Genomic DNA, 13,381 nt, shown 5'->3' with positions numbered 1-13,381 from the left:
TGCCAAAATGATGAGATTGCTTGGGCCTTGCAACAACAACAAAATCAAACAAAAACCCCAAACAACCAAAAAAACCCAAAAACCAAAACCACCATGACAACTTGATTTTCCTTTAACCCTTCAAGGACCTGATGCCTCCAAGACACCAACTAGGGAAGTGCCTGCCCCCCTTCAGCCTGTGGGGAAAATGTCTCCTAAGTGTAATGATGCCATAAACTGTCCTTATTCAGCTGGTGTATTGAGAGCCCAGAGCCTCTGGGGTCAGGACAGACTGATGCTTTCCTCAGGCTTTGGGGTCCATCAGGCCACTCTTGGTGCATTGCAGGGTGTTAGGACTGCAATACCTGCACTCTGTGCAGATGTGCTCCCCACAGCCTTTGAGGACAGAGGGAAGTGGTGCAAGGGGTGGCAGCCCAGGGCCTGCCGGGCTGTGTCCCGCTGTGTCCCAGCCCAGAAGGGGTTAAGGTGAGGCCTGTTCCAGGGGGTCACAGCAGCTGGCAGGAGGGGCGGTTTTGGGAGGGGAGAGCAGCCCTCTCCCTGAGCCAATGGCCAAACGAGTCCGTCCTCACGCCCAGTTCTGAGGCCTATTTCATGGGCAAAAATTCGCAGGAATTCCTTCTCAAGGGGATTCGTCCTGGATGAACAGTAGGGACTGGACCCCCCAGCTTGTTGGTCTCTCTCTCTGTGTGCTTTAGAAGGTAAAGTACTGTGCTCTAGTACCTTGATTCTTTCAGGAGGAAAAGTGAGGAGATCATGCCTGGCTGCCTACACTGAAGGCATCAGCTGTACCTCTGCCTGCAGCTCCCCTTCGCATGGGAACCATGTTGCATGGGGGTGTGAAGGCTCTGCATTGTGTGTCTGGGACTGAGCCTGCCCTGAACTGAGATGTATGGCTTACTTCTCTGCTCATTTTTTATGTAGCCCTGCTGCAAGTTTTTCAGCTGCCTTTCTTTTGGTAGAAAGGACACCCAGGAGGTACTAGTAGAGAAGCTGGAGTCTTGCTTTGTGGCTCTATTAGATCAGCCTGAGCTGCTATAAACAGGCATGAATGGGGCATCTCTAGGTGCAAGCTTCACTGAAGCAGTGAAGACATTTGTTCAGGTGGCACATCTTTCCTGAACCAGGCAATGCTACAGCCCTTCCAGCTCAGTCTCTGCAGCAAGGAAGGGGTAGCTGTGTTACAGGTATCTGCAAGTATGGTTCTAGCTGCCATCAGGAAAGGGCCACTGTTCACTGAATTGCCTTTCAGTGCAACAGAGAAATAAAGCAGTGCAGAGAGCATAAGCAGTTTATGGCAGGATTACAGGGTAGTGTGCTAGTTTCAGCAAAAAAGGGTGTGAAGGCTCAGGAGTTCTCTGTCTGCCCTGTGTCCTGTCCCTAACCTTCTGCAGGTTCTGCCCTGAGTCAGCAGCAGTTTGTAAATAAGGCTTTTGCTGGCTTGAGTCTGGTTTCTGCTCTGGGTATAAGTGCTGGGGTGTCTAAGTTCCTTTTGTGTGTGTTTTGTGGCCTAGAAGGCAGCTGTTCTCGTGTTGAGCTTTCCTTGTTGCCCAGCTTTGGGAAGGAGTACAGGCCCTCTGCCTGGGGAAGTGCCACCTCCCTGATTTCCCTCTTGGCTGTGCCAGTCTTGCAACATTCTCCAAGTACTGCCTTTTGACCTGGGTCTCTGGGCCAGGCTGATGCCCCCTGTTGCTCTGCCAACAGGCAAGTGTTTAACCTCTACCCTGCCCCTGCCCAGTGGACCAGAACTACCTTTTTGGCATCTGAAATTTGATTTAAGCAGTGCCGTATTTCTGTCTCCAGACTGGAGGGGCATTATGTATGTGAACAACCACAGTGAAGGTTGAGAACCAGAACTGATCCTTGTGGTTGCAGCTTGAGCTGTGCAAGTGAATAGCTGGGGGGGAAGAAGGGAGATGACCCAGCCCTTCTGTCCATGGAACACTGAATCTGCAGTCAAGCAGAGACCACAACATGCTGCTAGCTCATGGCTGCTGAGTGTAATGGGGGTCTGCTCCTCCTTAGCAAAGCAAGCTCATACTAAGCAGTGGAGCAGCTAGCAAACAGAGGTACCTTTTTCTTTCCCACTGCACTGTGCTGTCATTTATACATGGGGTTTAACTTAATTCTGGCACTGAATGCAGCCCTACTTGCTGCTGCTGACTGAGCTGTCCATAGGCAGCAGGTAGGGTCTGCAGCTCTCACAAGGGTTACTTTTGGATAGTCAGGGGTTGTGTCCCTAATCGGGCAGACCCCTTGTTTGGCATGTGTTAACTAAGCCTTGGAAATCCACTTCACACTGACAGCTCTCAGAATGGACTCATACCTGATCCAAGTGAACGGCCGTGGAGATCATGCCCCTCTGCTGGATGTTCATCTCAAGACCAACGGGAACAACATATCGCTGGGGAAGGTGAAGAGCCGAAAGCCAAGATGGGCTGTCAGGGCTTCTGAAATGTCAAAGAAGACTTTCAATCCTGTTCGAGCCATTGTAGACAGCATGAAGGTGGAGCCCAACCCAAAGAAAGCTATGATCTCCTTGTCCTTAGGTGAGCATAGTGCTGTGGCTGAAGCCTCAGAGCAGCAGGGTCAGCTGTGTGGCTGGCAGATGGCAGGGCTCTGAAGCAGCAAAGCTTGTGTAGGCATCCAGAGGTAGGCCAGACAACCACACACCTCTGGGTCTGTCACTGATCATTGAGAATGTTAACATTTTTAAATCTTTGAAAAGGAGATCCAACGGTCTTTGGAAACCTTCCCACAAATGATGAGGTCACACGGGCTATGAAGGAGGCTTTGGACTCAGGACGTTACAACGGTTATGCTCCATCTGTTGGTAAGTTGACAAAACTCACTCTGTAAGAGCTGGGTGAAGTCATGCCAGCTCCCACCCACTGCAGGTCTATGGGGCCCACAGACATCTTTCCAGTAGCCCCCTGCAGCTGCCCTCACCAATAGGCCCATGAGCACACAAGCAGGTGTATCCCTGGATACATCTGAGTGCTCTTCCCTGCATGATCCTTGAGGCCTGGAGCCTCCTGCAGAGCCTGTGCTTGCTGCCCCAGCCGTTACAGCAGGCAGGTTTTCAGGCACCCAGAAGGGCTCAGGGCCGTGTCTGCCTGACGTGGGTCACAGCCAAGTTCCTTTCTGACCTGCTTTGACCAGGACTCCCCTTGGACTTCCTGACTTCACAGACAACATGAGCCCTCTTCGTAGTTAGTGCAAAAAGCAGGCACAGAGCACAGACCATACCTGCCTCGCAGGGCAACATGTGGTGACAGGGAGGGCTGCCCCTGGGCCCTCACTGAACAGTGAAGGCCATGCAAAGAGCACTCAGCTTCCTGCAGGTCACAGCAGCTCCTTGGCTACCTGTCACCCTGCTCCTGAGGTCTGTGTCCAGGAGATGCAGGGCACAGAGCCTTCCTGCCCAGGGTATGTCCCTGCTCCTGGCCTGCCTGGCCCGGCCACGGGGCTGCCTGGTTCTTGGCCTGAGGCAGGACAGTCTCTGCCACCTTGGCACTAAGAAATGGGCTTTCTCCATCTGGGTGGCAGCTTTGAGCCCTATACCGGCAAGAAAAAGGAAACTATCTATCAAAAACCTTCTCCTCCATGTTTGGCTTCTCTTTCCCCAGGCTACCAGTCCTGCCGGGAGGCCGTGGCCAGGTACTACAGCTGCCCAGAGGCACCCCTGCAGGCCCAGGTACTGTGTTGTGCTGCCCCTGCCAGACCAGATGGTGTGGGGGTCTGCCCCAGCTCTCCCTGTCCTGCCCAGCTGTGTGACTGAAGGCTAGTCCATGGCCTTGTCCCACACTGGTCTACTGCTGCTCTCATCCCTTGCCCATCCCTTCTTCACCCTCCTTAGGAGGAGGCTGAGCTCCCCAGCTGTTAGAGGGTTCCTGCTTTCAGTCAGGCTGTGGAATTGTGAATTGTTTTGGCTGAAAAGCTCTCAGCTCTCACCTAGCAGAGCCTGGGCATTATGTCCCTGCCATGTGGTTGGGGTACTTCAGAGTGGCTGTGCTTTCTGCTGACTCCTGTATGCTCTTTATAGGATGTCATCTTAACAAGTGGCTGCAGCCAGGCCATAGAACTTGCCTTGGCGGTGCTGGCTAACCCAGGACAGAATATCCTGGTGCCACGACCTGGCTTCTCCCTCTACAAGACTCTGGCATTGTCTATGGGGATTGAGGTCAAGCTCTACAACCTCTTGGTAAGTGGTAGCAGGCCTGGAAGGGGCAGCCCTGACATTTCTGTCTCTCAGAAATACCCTGTCCCTGCCTGGGAAGTAGGTAAAGATGCAACCTGAGCAACTCTGGAGACCCTGTCACACCTCACCCTGTGTGGCAACTCCATCCAGTTTCTCAGCTGTCACTTCACTTCCTCTTCTCTTAACTAGCCAGAGAAGGGCTGGGAAATTGATTTGAAGCACTTGGAGTCTCTCGTGGATGAGAAGACAGCTTGTCTCATTGTGAACAACCCGTCGAACCCCTGTGGCTCTGTGTTCAGCAAGAGCCACCTCCAGAAGATCCTGGCAGGTGAGTCTGCCTGTGTTTCTTGTGTATGGTTGCAGTCTGGTGTGCATTGCCCACATCTCAGTTACTGCAGCACCATGGCCCAGGGCTTTGCTCCTCTGCTCATAACTGGCTCCATCTCAGGAAGCAGGGCTGGCTCAGTGTGCAGGTGTTGCCATATCTGTGCAGGAAGAGGCACAGCATGTGTCTTGCTCTTCCTTACATGGTCTGTGTGGCTGGGACTGCTCATTTCTCCACTCTAGCTCTGCAGAGGGAGAGTGTTCATGGGGAGCCCTATGGTTCCTGGCCCTTGGCCTATCAGTAGGAGGGCTGAGCTGCCTGCTCCCATAGGTGAGAGCAGAGCTGGGTTCAGCCAGGGCAGGGATCTCCAGTGGTTGGGCTTTCTGAATGAATAGTCTGTAGGAGGAAGATAGGGACCCTCTGCCATGGGCTTCCCTCAGAGCCCTGTCAGGCCCTGCAGCAGGCAACAGGCAAGTCTGCTCCCATGGAGGGTGCAGCATGGCCAGGCTGAATGTCCTCTCTCCCACAGTGGCATCAAGACAGTGCATACCCATCCTTGCTGACGAGATCTATGGAGACATGGTGAGTATCAGCTGAGTCCTTTCCACCCCCATGCTCCCTGTCCTTTCTGACACACTCACCCTTTAGCCACGACAGCCAAGTCTCCAGAGGTGTGCACAGCTCCACCTCCCCATACTATGCCTGGGTCTATGCCTGGAGCTCCCAGTCTTCTGCTGTGTCTCCCATGTCCGGCTCCTTTCCTCTTACCAAACTTCTTGCTTTCATGCAAGTTCCCTTACCATGTTCATACCTTGAAGCTGGGAGCTTTCACCATCCACTTCCCATCACTTCCCTGCCTCCCTTCTTGTTGTCCCTCATGCACACCCCACAGTTCTCACAGTAAGAGGCAGGGACAGCCCTAACACAGGCTCCTGTCACAGGTGTTTGCTGCGGGAGGCCGTGGCCAGGTACTACAGCTGCCCAGAGGCACCCCTGCAGGCCCAGGTACTGTGTTGTGCTGCCCCTGCCAGACCAGATGGTGTGGGGGTCTGCCCCAGCTCTCCCTGTCCTGCCCAGCTGTGTGACTGAAGGCTAGTCCATGGCCTTGTCCCACACTGGTCTACTGCTGCTCTCATCCCTTGCCCATCCCTTCTTCACCCTCCTTAGGAGGAGGCTGAGCTCCCCAGCTGTTAGAGGGTTCCTGCTTTCAGTCAGGCTGTGGAATTGTGAATTGTTTTGGCTGAAAAGCTCTCAGCTCTCACCTAGCAGAGCCTGGGCATTATGTCCCTGCCATGTGGTTGGGGTACTTCAGAGTGGCTGTGCTTTCTGCTGACTCCTGTATGCTCTTTATAGGATGTCATCTTAACAAGTGGCTGCAGCCAGGCCATAGAACTTGCCTTGGCGGTGCTGGCTAACCCAGGACAGAATATCCTGGTGCCACGACCTGGCTTCTCCCTCTACAAGACTCTGGCATTGTCTATGGGGATTGAGGTCAAGCTCTACAACCTCTTGGTAAGTGGTAGCAGGCCTGGAAGGGGCAGCCCTGACATTTCTGTCTCTCAGAAATACCCTGTCCCTGCCTGGGAAGTAGGTAAAGATGCAACCTGAGCAACTCTGGAGACCCTGTCACACCTCACCCTGTGTGGCAACTCCATCCAGTTTCTCAGCTGTCACTTCACTTCCTCTTCTCTTAACTAGCCAGAGAAGGGCTGGGAAATTGATTTGAAGCACTTGGAGTCTCTCGTGGATGAGAAGACAGCTTGTCTCATTGTGAACAACCCGTCGAACCCCTGTGGCTCTGTGTTCAGCAAGAGCCACCTCCAGAAGATCCTGGCAGGTGAGTCTGCCTGTGTTTCTTGTGTATGGTTGCAGTCTGGTGTGCATTGCCCACATCTCAGTTACTGCAGCACCATGGCCCAGGGCTTTGCTCCTCTGCTCATAACTGGCTCCATCTCAGGAAGCAGGGCTGGCTCAGTGTGCAGGTGTTGCCATATCTGTGCAGGAAGAGGCACAGCATGTGTCTTGCTCTTCCTTACATGGTCTGTGTGGCTGGGACTGCTCATTTCTCCACTCTAGCTCTGCAGAGGGAGAGTGTTCATGGGGAGCCCTATGGTTCCTGGCCCTTGGCCTATCAGTAGGAGGGCTGAGCTGCCTGCTCCCATAGGTGAGAGCAGAGCTGGGTTCAGCCAGGGCAGGGATCTCCAGTGGTTGGGCTTTCTGAATGAATAGTCTGTAGGAGGAAGATAGGGACCCTCTGCCATGGGCTTCCCTCAGAGCCCTGTCAGGCCCTGCAGCAGGCAACAGGCAAGTCTGCTCCCATGGAGGGTGCAGCATGGCCAGGCTGAATGTCCTCTCTCCCACAGTGGCATCAAGACAGTGCATACCCATCCTTGCTGACGAGATCTATGGAGACATGGTGAGTATCAGCTGAGTCCTTTCCACCCCCATGCTCCCTGTCCTTTCTGACACACTCACCCTTTAGCCACGACAGCCAAGTCTCCAGAGGTGTGCACAGCTCCACCTCCCCATACTATGCCTGGGTCTATGCCTGGAGCTCCCAGTCTTCTGCTGTGTCTCCCATGTCCGGCTCCTTTCCTCTTACCAAACTTCTTGCTTTCATGCAAGTTCCCTTACCATGTTCATACCTTGAAGCTGGGAGCTTTCACCATCCACTTCCCATCACTTCCCTGCCTCCCTTCTTGTTGTCCCTCATGCACACCCCACAGTTCTCACAGTAAGAGGCAGGGACAGCCCTAACACAGGCTCCTGTCACAGGTGTTTGCTGACTGCAAATATGAACCCATTGCAACTCTCAGCACCAATGTGCCAATCTTATCCTGTGGTGGCTTGGCAAAGCGATGGCTGGTCCCTGGCTGGCGGATGGGCTGGATCCTAATTCATGACAGGAGAGACATCTTTGGTAATGAGGTAAGAACTGCTCAGTGTTTCTGTCATAGCAACAAGCTTTCAGTGTGTGGATCACCAGCACTTTAGCTGATACTGGCATACGCTGTTCTTCTGCTCTCACATGTGTCACACAATTGCTTATACATTCCTTCCTTACTCTGTCTGCTCCCACACGTGGCCTCCTACCCACATCTGTACTGTAACACACTAATTGTCTCTGCTGCTTCTTCATATATGCTTTGTCCTTTTTGTGTGCTTCTAATTCCTTTTCTTCTCAAATAGTTCCAGTGTACACTGAAGGTACTGCATGGCTTATCCAGCATGTGGAGTCCATGTGTGGTCTCTGTGTGCTCTTACATGGTTTATCTTAATTGTAAGTACAGAGCACTTTGCAGTGCTGCCAGTGCTTTATCTGGCTATTTGTTCATCTGTGTTACAAGAACCACCATCTACTATAGTGACCTTTCCACCTAGAAGGCTTTCTGTGGAGGAGGAGGAGGGAGAAGAGAGAGCCAACTGAGTGAGCAGAAGAGCTGATGTCGGTTGTCTCTACCTGGCTTTGAAAGGGTGGATCGTGGGCCCAAACCTGAGGGGAAAGCTCTGGCTTTATTTGATAAGCTACATTCCAGCCTGATTGTAGTCAGATTAGAAAACTCCAAAGGGCTGTGTCCCTTGGCATTACAATCTGCAACTGAGGAACAGAGAATGACATTGTGAATTGTCTGCAAATACTTGGCATATAGTCAAGCAAATGTTCTTTAGTACTCTGTATGCTTACTGAAGAGAGGGGTGTGAACAGCTGTAGAAATAGTCTTGGAATAGGTCTTGGAATTGTCCCTTCAGGGAAGCACAGTGTGAGCTGCAAATATCACCATGTTTTTTTCAGATCAGGGATGGCCTTCTAAGGCTGAGTCAAAGGATCCTAGGACCCTGTACAATTGTCCAAGGAGCACTGGAACGTATCTTGCACCGCACACCCCCTGAGTTCTACCACAACACCCTCAGCATCCTCAAGGTAAAAAGGCTGTGAAATGTCAGCACAGTTTGTTCATGGATTGTTTGGAGAGAGTCATATCTCTCTGGCTCATCAACCCTCCTTGCCCCACTTCAAGATGCAGTTCTATCTGTGACTGGTAGAGCCCAAAAAATCCAATTCCAGCAGGAGACCTGGTAACTGGGGCAGAAATATTTGCTGTGCTAAATTTCGAGCAGCTCAGCCCTGCAGCTGGAGGTGGCAACCCAGGGGATGGGATGTTTGGCACTGACTTACTGAGCTCAGCTCAGTCACACCTGCTGTACTCAAGGCCACGATCACCCATGCTGTTTGCATTTGTTGTCCCTTTTATTTACAGTGGGTGACCCTGTTTATATTCCTGGTCTGGAGCTTGGCTTCAGTTTGCTGAGCTGCTTCCTGGAATTTCTCCTGTTTTGAAATTCTCCTTTCTGCTTTTCAGGCCAATGCTGACCTTTGTTATGCTGCCTTATCAGCTATCCCTGGCCTCCAGCCTGTCCGGCCTGCTGGAGCCATGTACCTCATGGTAAGTGGAGAGAGAGTCATGCCACTTCCAGATCATTAACAGTCAGACTAGGTCTCTTGCCAATGCTGGTCAGTGGTTTCAGACTGGTGCTTGGCAGCAGGTCTCCCTTACCATGCACTTTCACATTGCCCTGTGTGGTAAATGTATCCTTTGGTCACTTTAGAAGGCCAGAATATGTTGTTCACTCCTCACACAGCAGAGGCTGGTACATTTCACTAACTCCCTTCTGCACAGAACTCACCAACTTGTACTTGGCAAAACAATGTTGTTTTACCTCAATTATTTTTATTATTTTTTTACCTGGATTTCACCATGAGGGTAGTAAGGTCCTGGAACAGGTTGTCCAGGGAGGCTGTGAAAGCCCCCTCCTTGGAGGGGTTCAAGGCCAGGTTGTATGAGGCTTGTGCAGCCTGGTCTGGTGGGAGGTGTCCCTGCTCATAGCTGGGAGGGTGGATCCTGGTGATCTTTAAGGTTCCTTCCAACCTTCACCATTCTGTGATTCTGTGATTTTAAGTCTGCTAGCAATGGGGAGCCCCTAGACAAGTCAGATTATCATACCTCCTGTTGAACATGTAGCCTTCTTCCTACTAGCAAGTGTGTCTTCTGCCTGTGCAGATGCTGCTTCTTCTGCCTTTTTCCATACTTGTTTGGGGTTTTTTTTAAGCTTTTTATGATGTGGTGAAACTTCCTTTTTCATCACAACACGCTGAATTGAGACATTTAAGTCTCTTAAATTTATCACATTTTAAATCCTTTTTCTCTCTGTTGTCTCATAGTGTCTGCAGTTTTTCATCAGCTTTTAAAATTGTGATCAAAGAACTAGAGAGTACTGCAGTATCAATCCTGCTGTTCTTGTATCAGTTGACCCCATTTCCAGTGTTACCCAGAGCTCCACAGGTCTTTCTGCTTTTGCTCTTTGTGTAGAGGCAGAGCTGTAAGATTCTTTCACACCTATTGTATTTCTGCAGTATCTGAACATTTATTTCAGCTTAAATCATCTGGTAAAATTTTTCTTCCACTGGCTCTTTCAGAACTTCTGCATGCAAGTTATTTCTCACTTGATTTGTTTAATAATATTTTCACTGTATGTTTAAAATAATAATTGGTTATGAACAAATGGCCAGGAAATCACTGTCCTTATGTGATAAAGGGACAGCCTCCTCCTTTCCAAATACCAAATATTTATTCAATATTTCAGTATTTCCATGTAATTTTACCAATTATATCATCTTGCAAGGATTTATGTTGTTATTTTTATTCTAGATCTTGCTGTCTTTTTTTAAACCACAATGTTAGTTAGTCTTTTTCTTGCTGGATGGATTTCCTGCATGACAGAGTTATTAATGCATATTGACTTAGAGTTCTCTCCCAGGCTTTTTTCAATATCTTATTTATTCTTTTTCACTTATGATTGGTTACTCTATCTTTGCCATAAGTTTATTTACTTAAGCTGTCCTTAATGGAAATTCCAGCTTTAGGCAGTTAGTGAATACTTCTTAAAGAAGCCCCTGTTGTCATTTATATGTTTCTGTTTGTCTTGTGTTCCAGTCAGCCTAAATAGGCAGAAATTGAAGGTGGGCAGCTGCACTTCCTGGGAAGTTGTTGGGCCATGTGGGTAATCAGGGACACTGCCTATAATTTTGGTGTCCTTGGTTGCCATGTTGCATCCCTCTGTTGCAGGTTGAGATTGAGATGGAGCATTTCCCTGAGTTTGAAAATGATGTGGAGTTCACCGAGCGACTCATCTCGGAGCAGTCTGTGTTCTGCTTGCCAGCCACGGTGAGCCTCGTGCCCAAAGCCCAGGGAGCTGTGGGGCAGAGTGTGGGGAGAGAAGCAGCAGGGTGTGCAGCCCTGAGCTCTGGGGACAGGCTGGGGTTTGTGCATGCAGTGTCTGTGGTCTGTCAAGGTGTGTGTGCTGGCTGTGAGCTCCAGTGCAGTTGTGTAGGGATGGAGACTGGCAGTCTCTGCCTTGCTACCAGCCCTTGATCAGGCTGCCAGGATCTTCCCAGCTCCAGACTTGTTCTGTATTTCTTGAGTTGTTGGAGCTGTATTCTTGAGCCTCATGTACTTCGTCCTTTCTCATTTCAGTGCTTTGAGTACCCAAACTTCTTCCGTGTGGTGATCACTGTGCCTGAGGAAATGATCTTGGAGGCCTGCAGCCGCATTCAGGAGTTCTGTGAGATGCACTACCAGGGTGCTGAGGGGGCCCAGGATCTGGAGTGTGACAAGTAGCCACAGCTGGTCTCCTGCCTCTGCCAAGCACCACCTTGTGTGAGGCAGCAGCCAGGCAGGCAGGTCTGCTTTCATCCCCTGCCTCCAAGCAGCCACCATCCTGCTAGTTCATGTTTTGTGCTCCACAGACCCCTCAGCACTAAGGAAAAAAAGCAGCCACCTCTCTCTCCTCCTCTGCAGCTTGCACACCCTCTGGCACCCGGTGCCTGTGCTCTCCATTCACTCTGCACTTGCACCCTGTGTTGGGCTGTGCTGCCTGCAAACCAGCTGCAGGCAGGAGCACAAGGCTGCTCCTGTGCTGGCAGCACTTCCCGAGGGGACAGGAGATGGCCACTGTCTTGGAGAACAAGAGGAAAGTATTCACCTCTTATTTACCTGTGTTACCTAAGGAGGCCAAAGCTCTTTACACTGAGCCCTTTCTATGACAAAGGGAGTAAATTATTGTGACTTTTTTATTAATAAAGATTCTGACATGCCAGTCTCTGCAAAATCCTCCTGTTGTGCCAGGTGCTTGGCTGCCCTGTGGGTCACCCCTGCTCAGCCCAGGCAGAGGTCGGGGAGCACGGCCCCCAGGCCGCAGCCCGTGCTGCTCTGCAGCGGGGCCGCCGGCATCCCCAGCAGCAGCGGTGGCGAAGGGGGTGGCAGCCCATGAAATGCTTGGGCTGTGCAGGGTGTTTGCAACACGCCAGCTGTGCCAGGGTCACTGCTGAATACGTCAGCTCCATAAAGTAGTAAGGAACCGGTGGCCCGGTGTCTGCTCCTGTGGAAAGAGGAGTCACCTGCAGATAACACTCACTGGGCTTCCTGCTCTGGCGAGCTGCTCAGGGACAGTTTCTGAAAGAGAGTTGACTTGTGGAGTGCCTCCTGTTGTTACCTACAGCTCTGTTCACCTGTCCTCCTGCAGAATTGGGATCCACAGGTAAACCTTGCCTCCCCAGTGATGGGAAAAGTGCGCCAGCTCTAGATGACAGTACACCATGAGAGGGGAGTTATCTATATGAGAAAGACTGCAGTGTATAAAAAGGTCATCAGCACATCAGCTGAGTGTCCCTGCTACATCCTTCCCTGCAAAGAAAGCAATCCCAGAACAAAAAGAGAAACAAGCTGGGGCTGTGTGTGAGTAGCAGACAGCTTCAGAGATTTCATGCCACTAGACCTCCAAATAGAGGCAAATAACCTGAGCTGCTTAAGACAGAACATTGACAAGTGGTAGGGAGCTGGGGTGTGTGAGGGATCTGTTGGGACAGGAGACCTTTACAGCATGACATTGCTGCAGTGATCTCTCCAGGTCCTTAACTTGACCCAAAAGCTTTTAATTGTATGTTCTCTCCCCTGTTCAGCTGAGGAGGTTGGTGGGCACCTGGCATCCAGGGTCAACCTACCACAGACACTTTCCCTTCCAGAGTGGCCTCAGGGATGTCTGTTAACAGGTAAGTATTCTGCACTGATTAGCACTGCTTGGTTTATTCTTCACCCAGCAGCATTTGGCCAGGGACACTGTGAGAGCCAGAGACATAGGCATATATATAGCTCATATATCTCAAGATATTTAGATTGCTCAAGGCCACATCCTCTGTTGCCATCTTCTGCAAACAATACTGCCTTTTGACCACACCTAGGTTTTCCCGGCTGCAATAGCAAACTAGCATTAAACCACAAACGTGCTAGTATCATTTTTCAGGCATTATGTTCACAGACGCTTTGCGTCACAGTATGGGTGTAGCCTAGAGCACCCTGCCAGCCAGGCAGACTAGCCTAAGCTGGTGTTTGGACATGCTTTGTGCCAAAAAAAGCCCCTTCAGCACTGACACCAAGGAAGAAGGCAAGACAGGTCTGGAGCTGCTCTTCCTCACATGCTCAGAAAAGGTGCTCTGGTAGAGCTCCCAGTGCCTTTATGGCTGACCCACGGCCACGCTCCTTCTCTTAGCTGGGGAGCACCAGCTGTGTAGCCCAGAGCAGGCTTGCAATGTGCTCCTCTCTGCACTGCCTGTGTTTAGAAGAGTGACCCACCCCAGACACAGGGACCAGGCAGTGAGGCAACCTTGTGCTTTCCTTGGGAAAGGAAGAAACTTTTTGGCTCATAGGCAAATGAAGGCGAAATGTGTAAGTCCCCAGCTCCCAAAGGGGCTGCCTGCAGGGCAAACCGGCACTTGAGGCAGGTTGGGTCAAACCACACCTGCC

At 51.0% G+C, this 13,381-nt stretch overlaps 2 protein-coding genes across 2 annotated transcripts in view; both read left to right on the top strand.

Moving 5' to 3' along the window:
• Nucleotides 1–2,311: 2,311 nt before the first annotated feature.
• TAT (tyrosine aminotransferase) lies at nt 2,312–11,200 on the top strand. The gene is made up of 11 exons (XM_009993643.1): nt 2,312–2,546; nt 2,726–2,830; nt 3,627–3,694; nt 4,043–4,201; nt 4,388–4,526; nt 5,053–5,105; nt 7,299–7,451; nt 8,317–8,445; nt 8,885–8,968; nt 10,649–10,747; nt 11,057–11,200. The coding sequence occupies exons 1-11, from the start codon at nt 2,312–2,314 to the stop codon at nt 11,198–11,200; spliced, it is 1,368 nt and encodes a 455-aa protein (XP_009991945.1).
• A 1,416-nt stretch (nt 11,201–12,616) lies between these two features.
• Nucleotides 12,617–13,381, top strand: part of KARS (lysyl-tRNA synthetase) — a 27,225-nt gene continuing 26,460 nt past the window's right edge. Inside the window, exon 1 of the mRNA XM_009993652.1 lies at nt 12,617–12,630. Within this exon, the coding sequence (XP_009991954.1) occupies nt 12,617–12,630 (14 nt within the window). The remainder of the gene's footprint in view (nt 12,631–13,381) is intronic.

This window comes from Chaetura pelagica, unplaced genomic scaffold, assembly GCF_000747805.2.
Source record: "Chaetura pelagica isolate M959 unplaced genomic scaffold, ChaPel_1.0 scaffold703, whole genome shotgun sequence".
NCBI classification, from domain to species: Eukaryota; Metazoa; Chordata; class Aves; order Apodiformes; family Apodidae; genus Chaetura; species Chaetura pelagica.
Note: the sequence above shows the minus strand (reverse complement) of the source record. Positions and strands in the feature narration are given on the sequence as shown.

What these genes read in the sequence shown, in the direction of transcription:
- TAT (XM_009993643.1), top strand. Translation starts at nt 2,312, where the DNA reads ATGGACTCATACCTGATCCAAGTGAACGGCCGTGGAGATCATGCCCCT. An exon ending in ACGAGATCTATGGAGACATG is followed by an intron (nt 5,106 to 7,298) that starts GTGAGTATCAGC and finishes CTCCTGTCACAG; the next exon opens with GTGTTTGCTGACTGCAAATA. An exon ending in ACACCCTCAGCATCCTCAAG is followed by an intron (nt 8,446 to 8,884) that starts GTAAAAAGGCTG and finishes TCTGCTTTTCAG; the next exon opens with GCCAATGCTGACCTTTGTTA.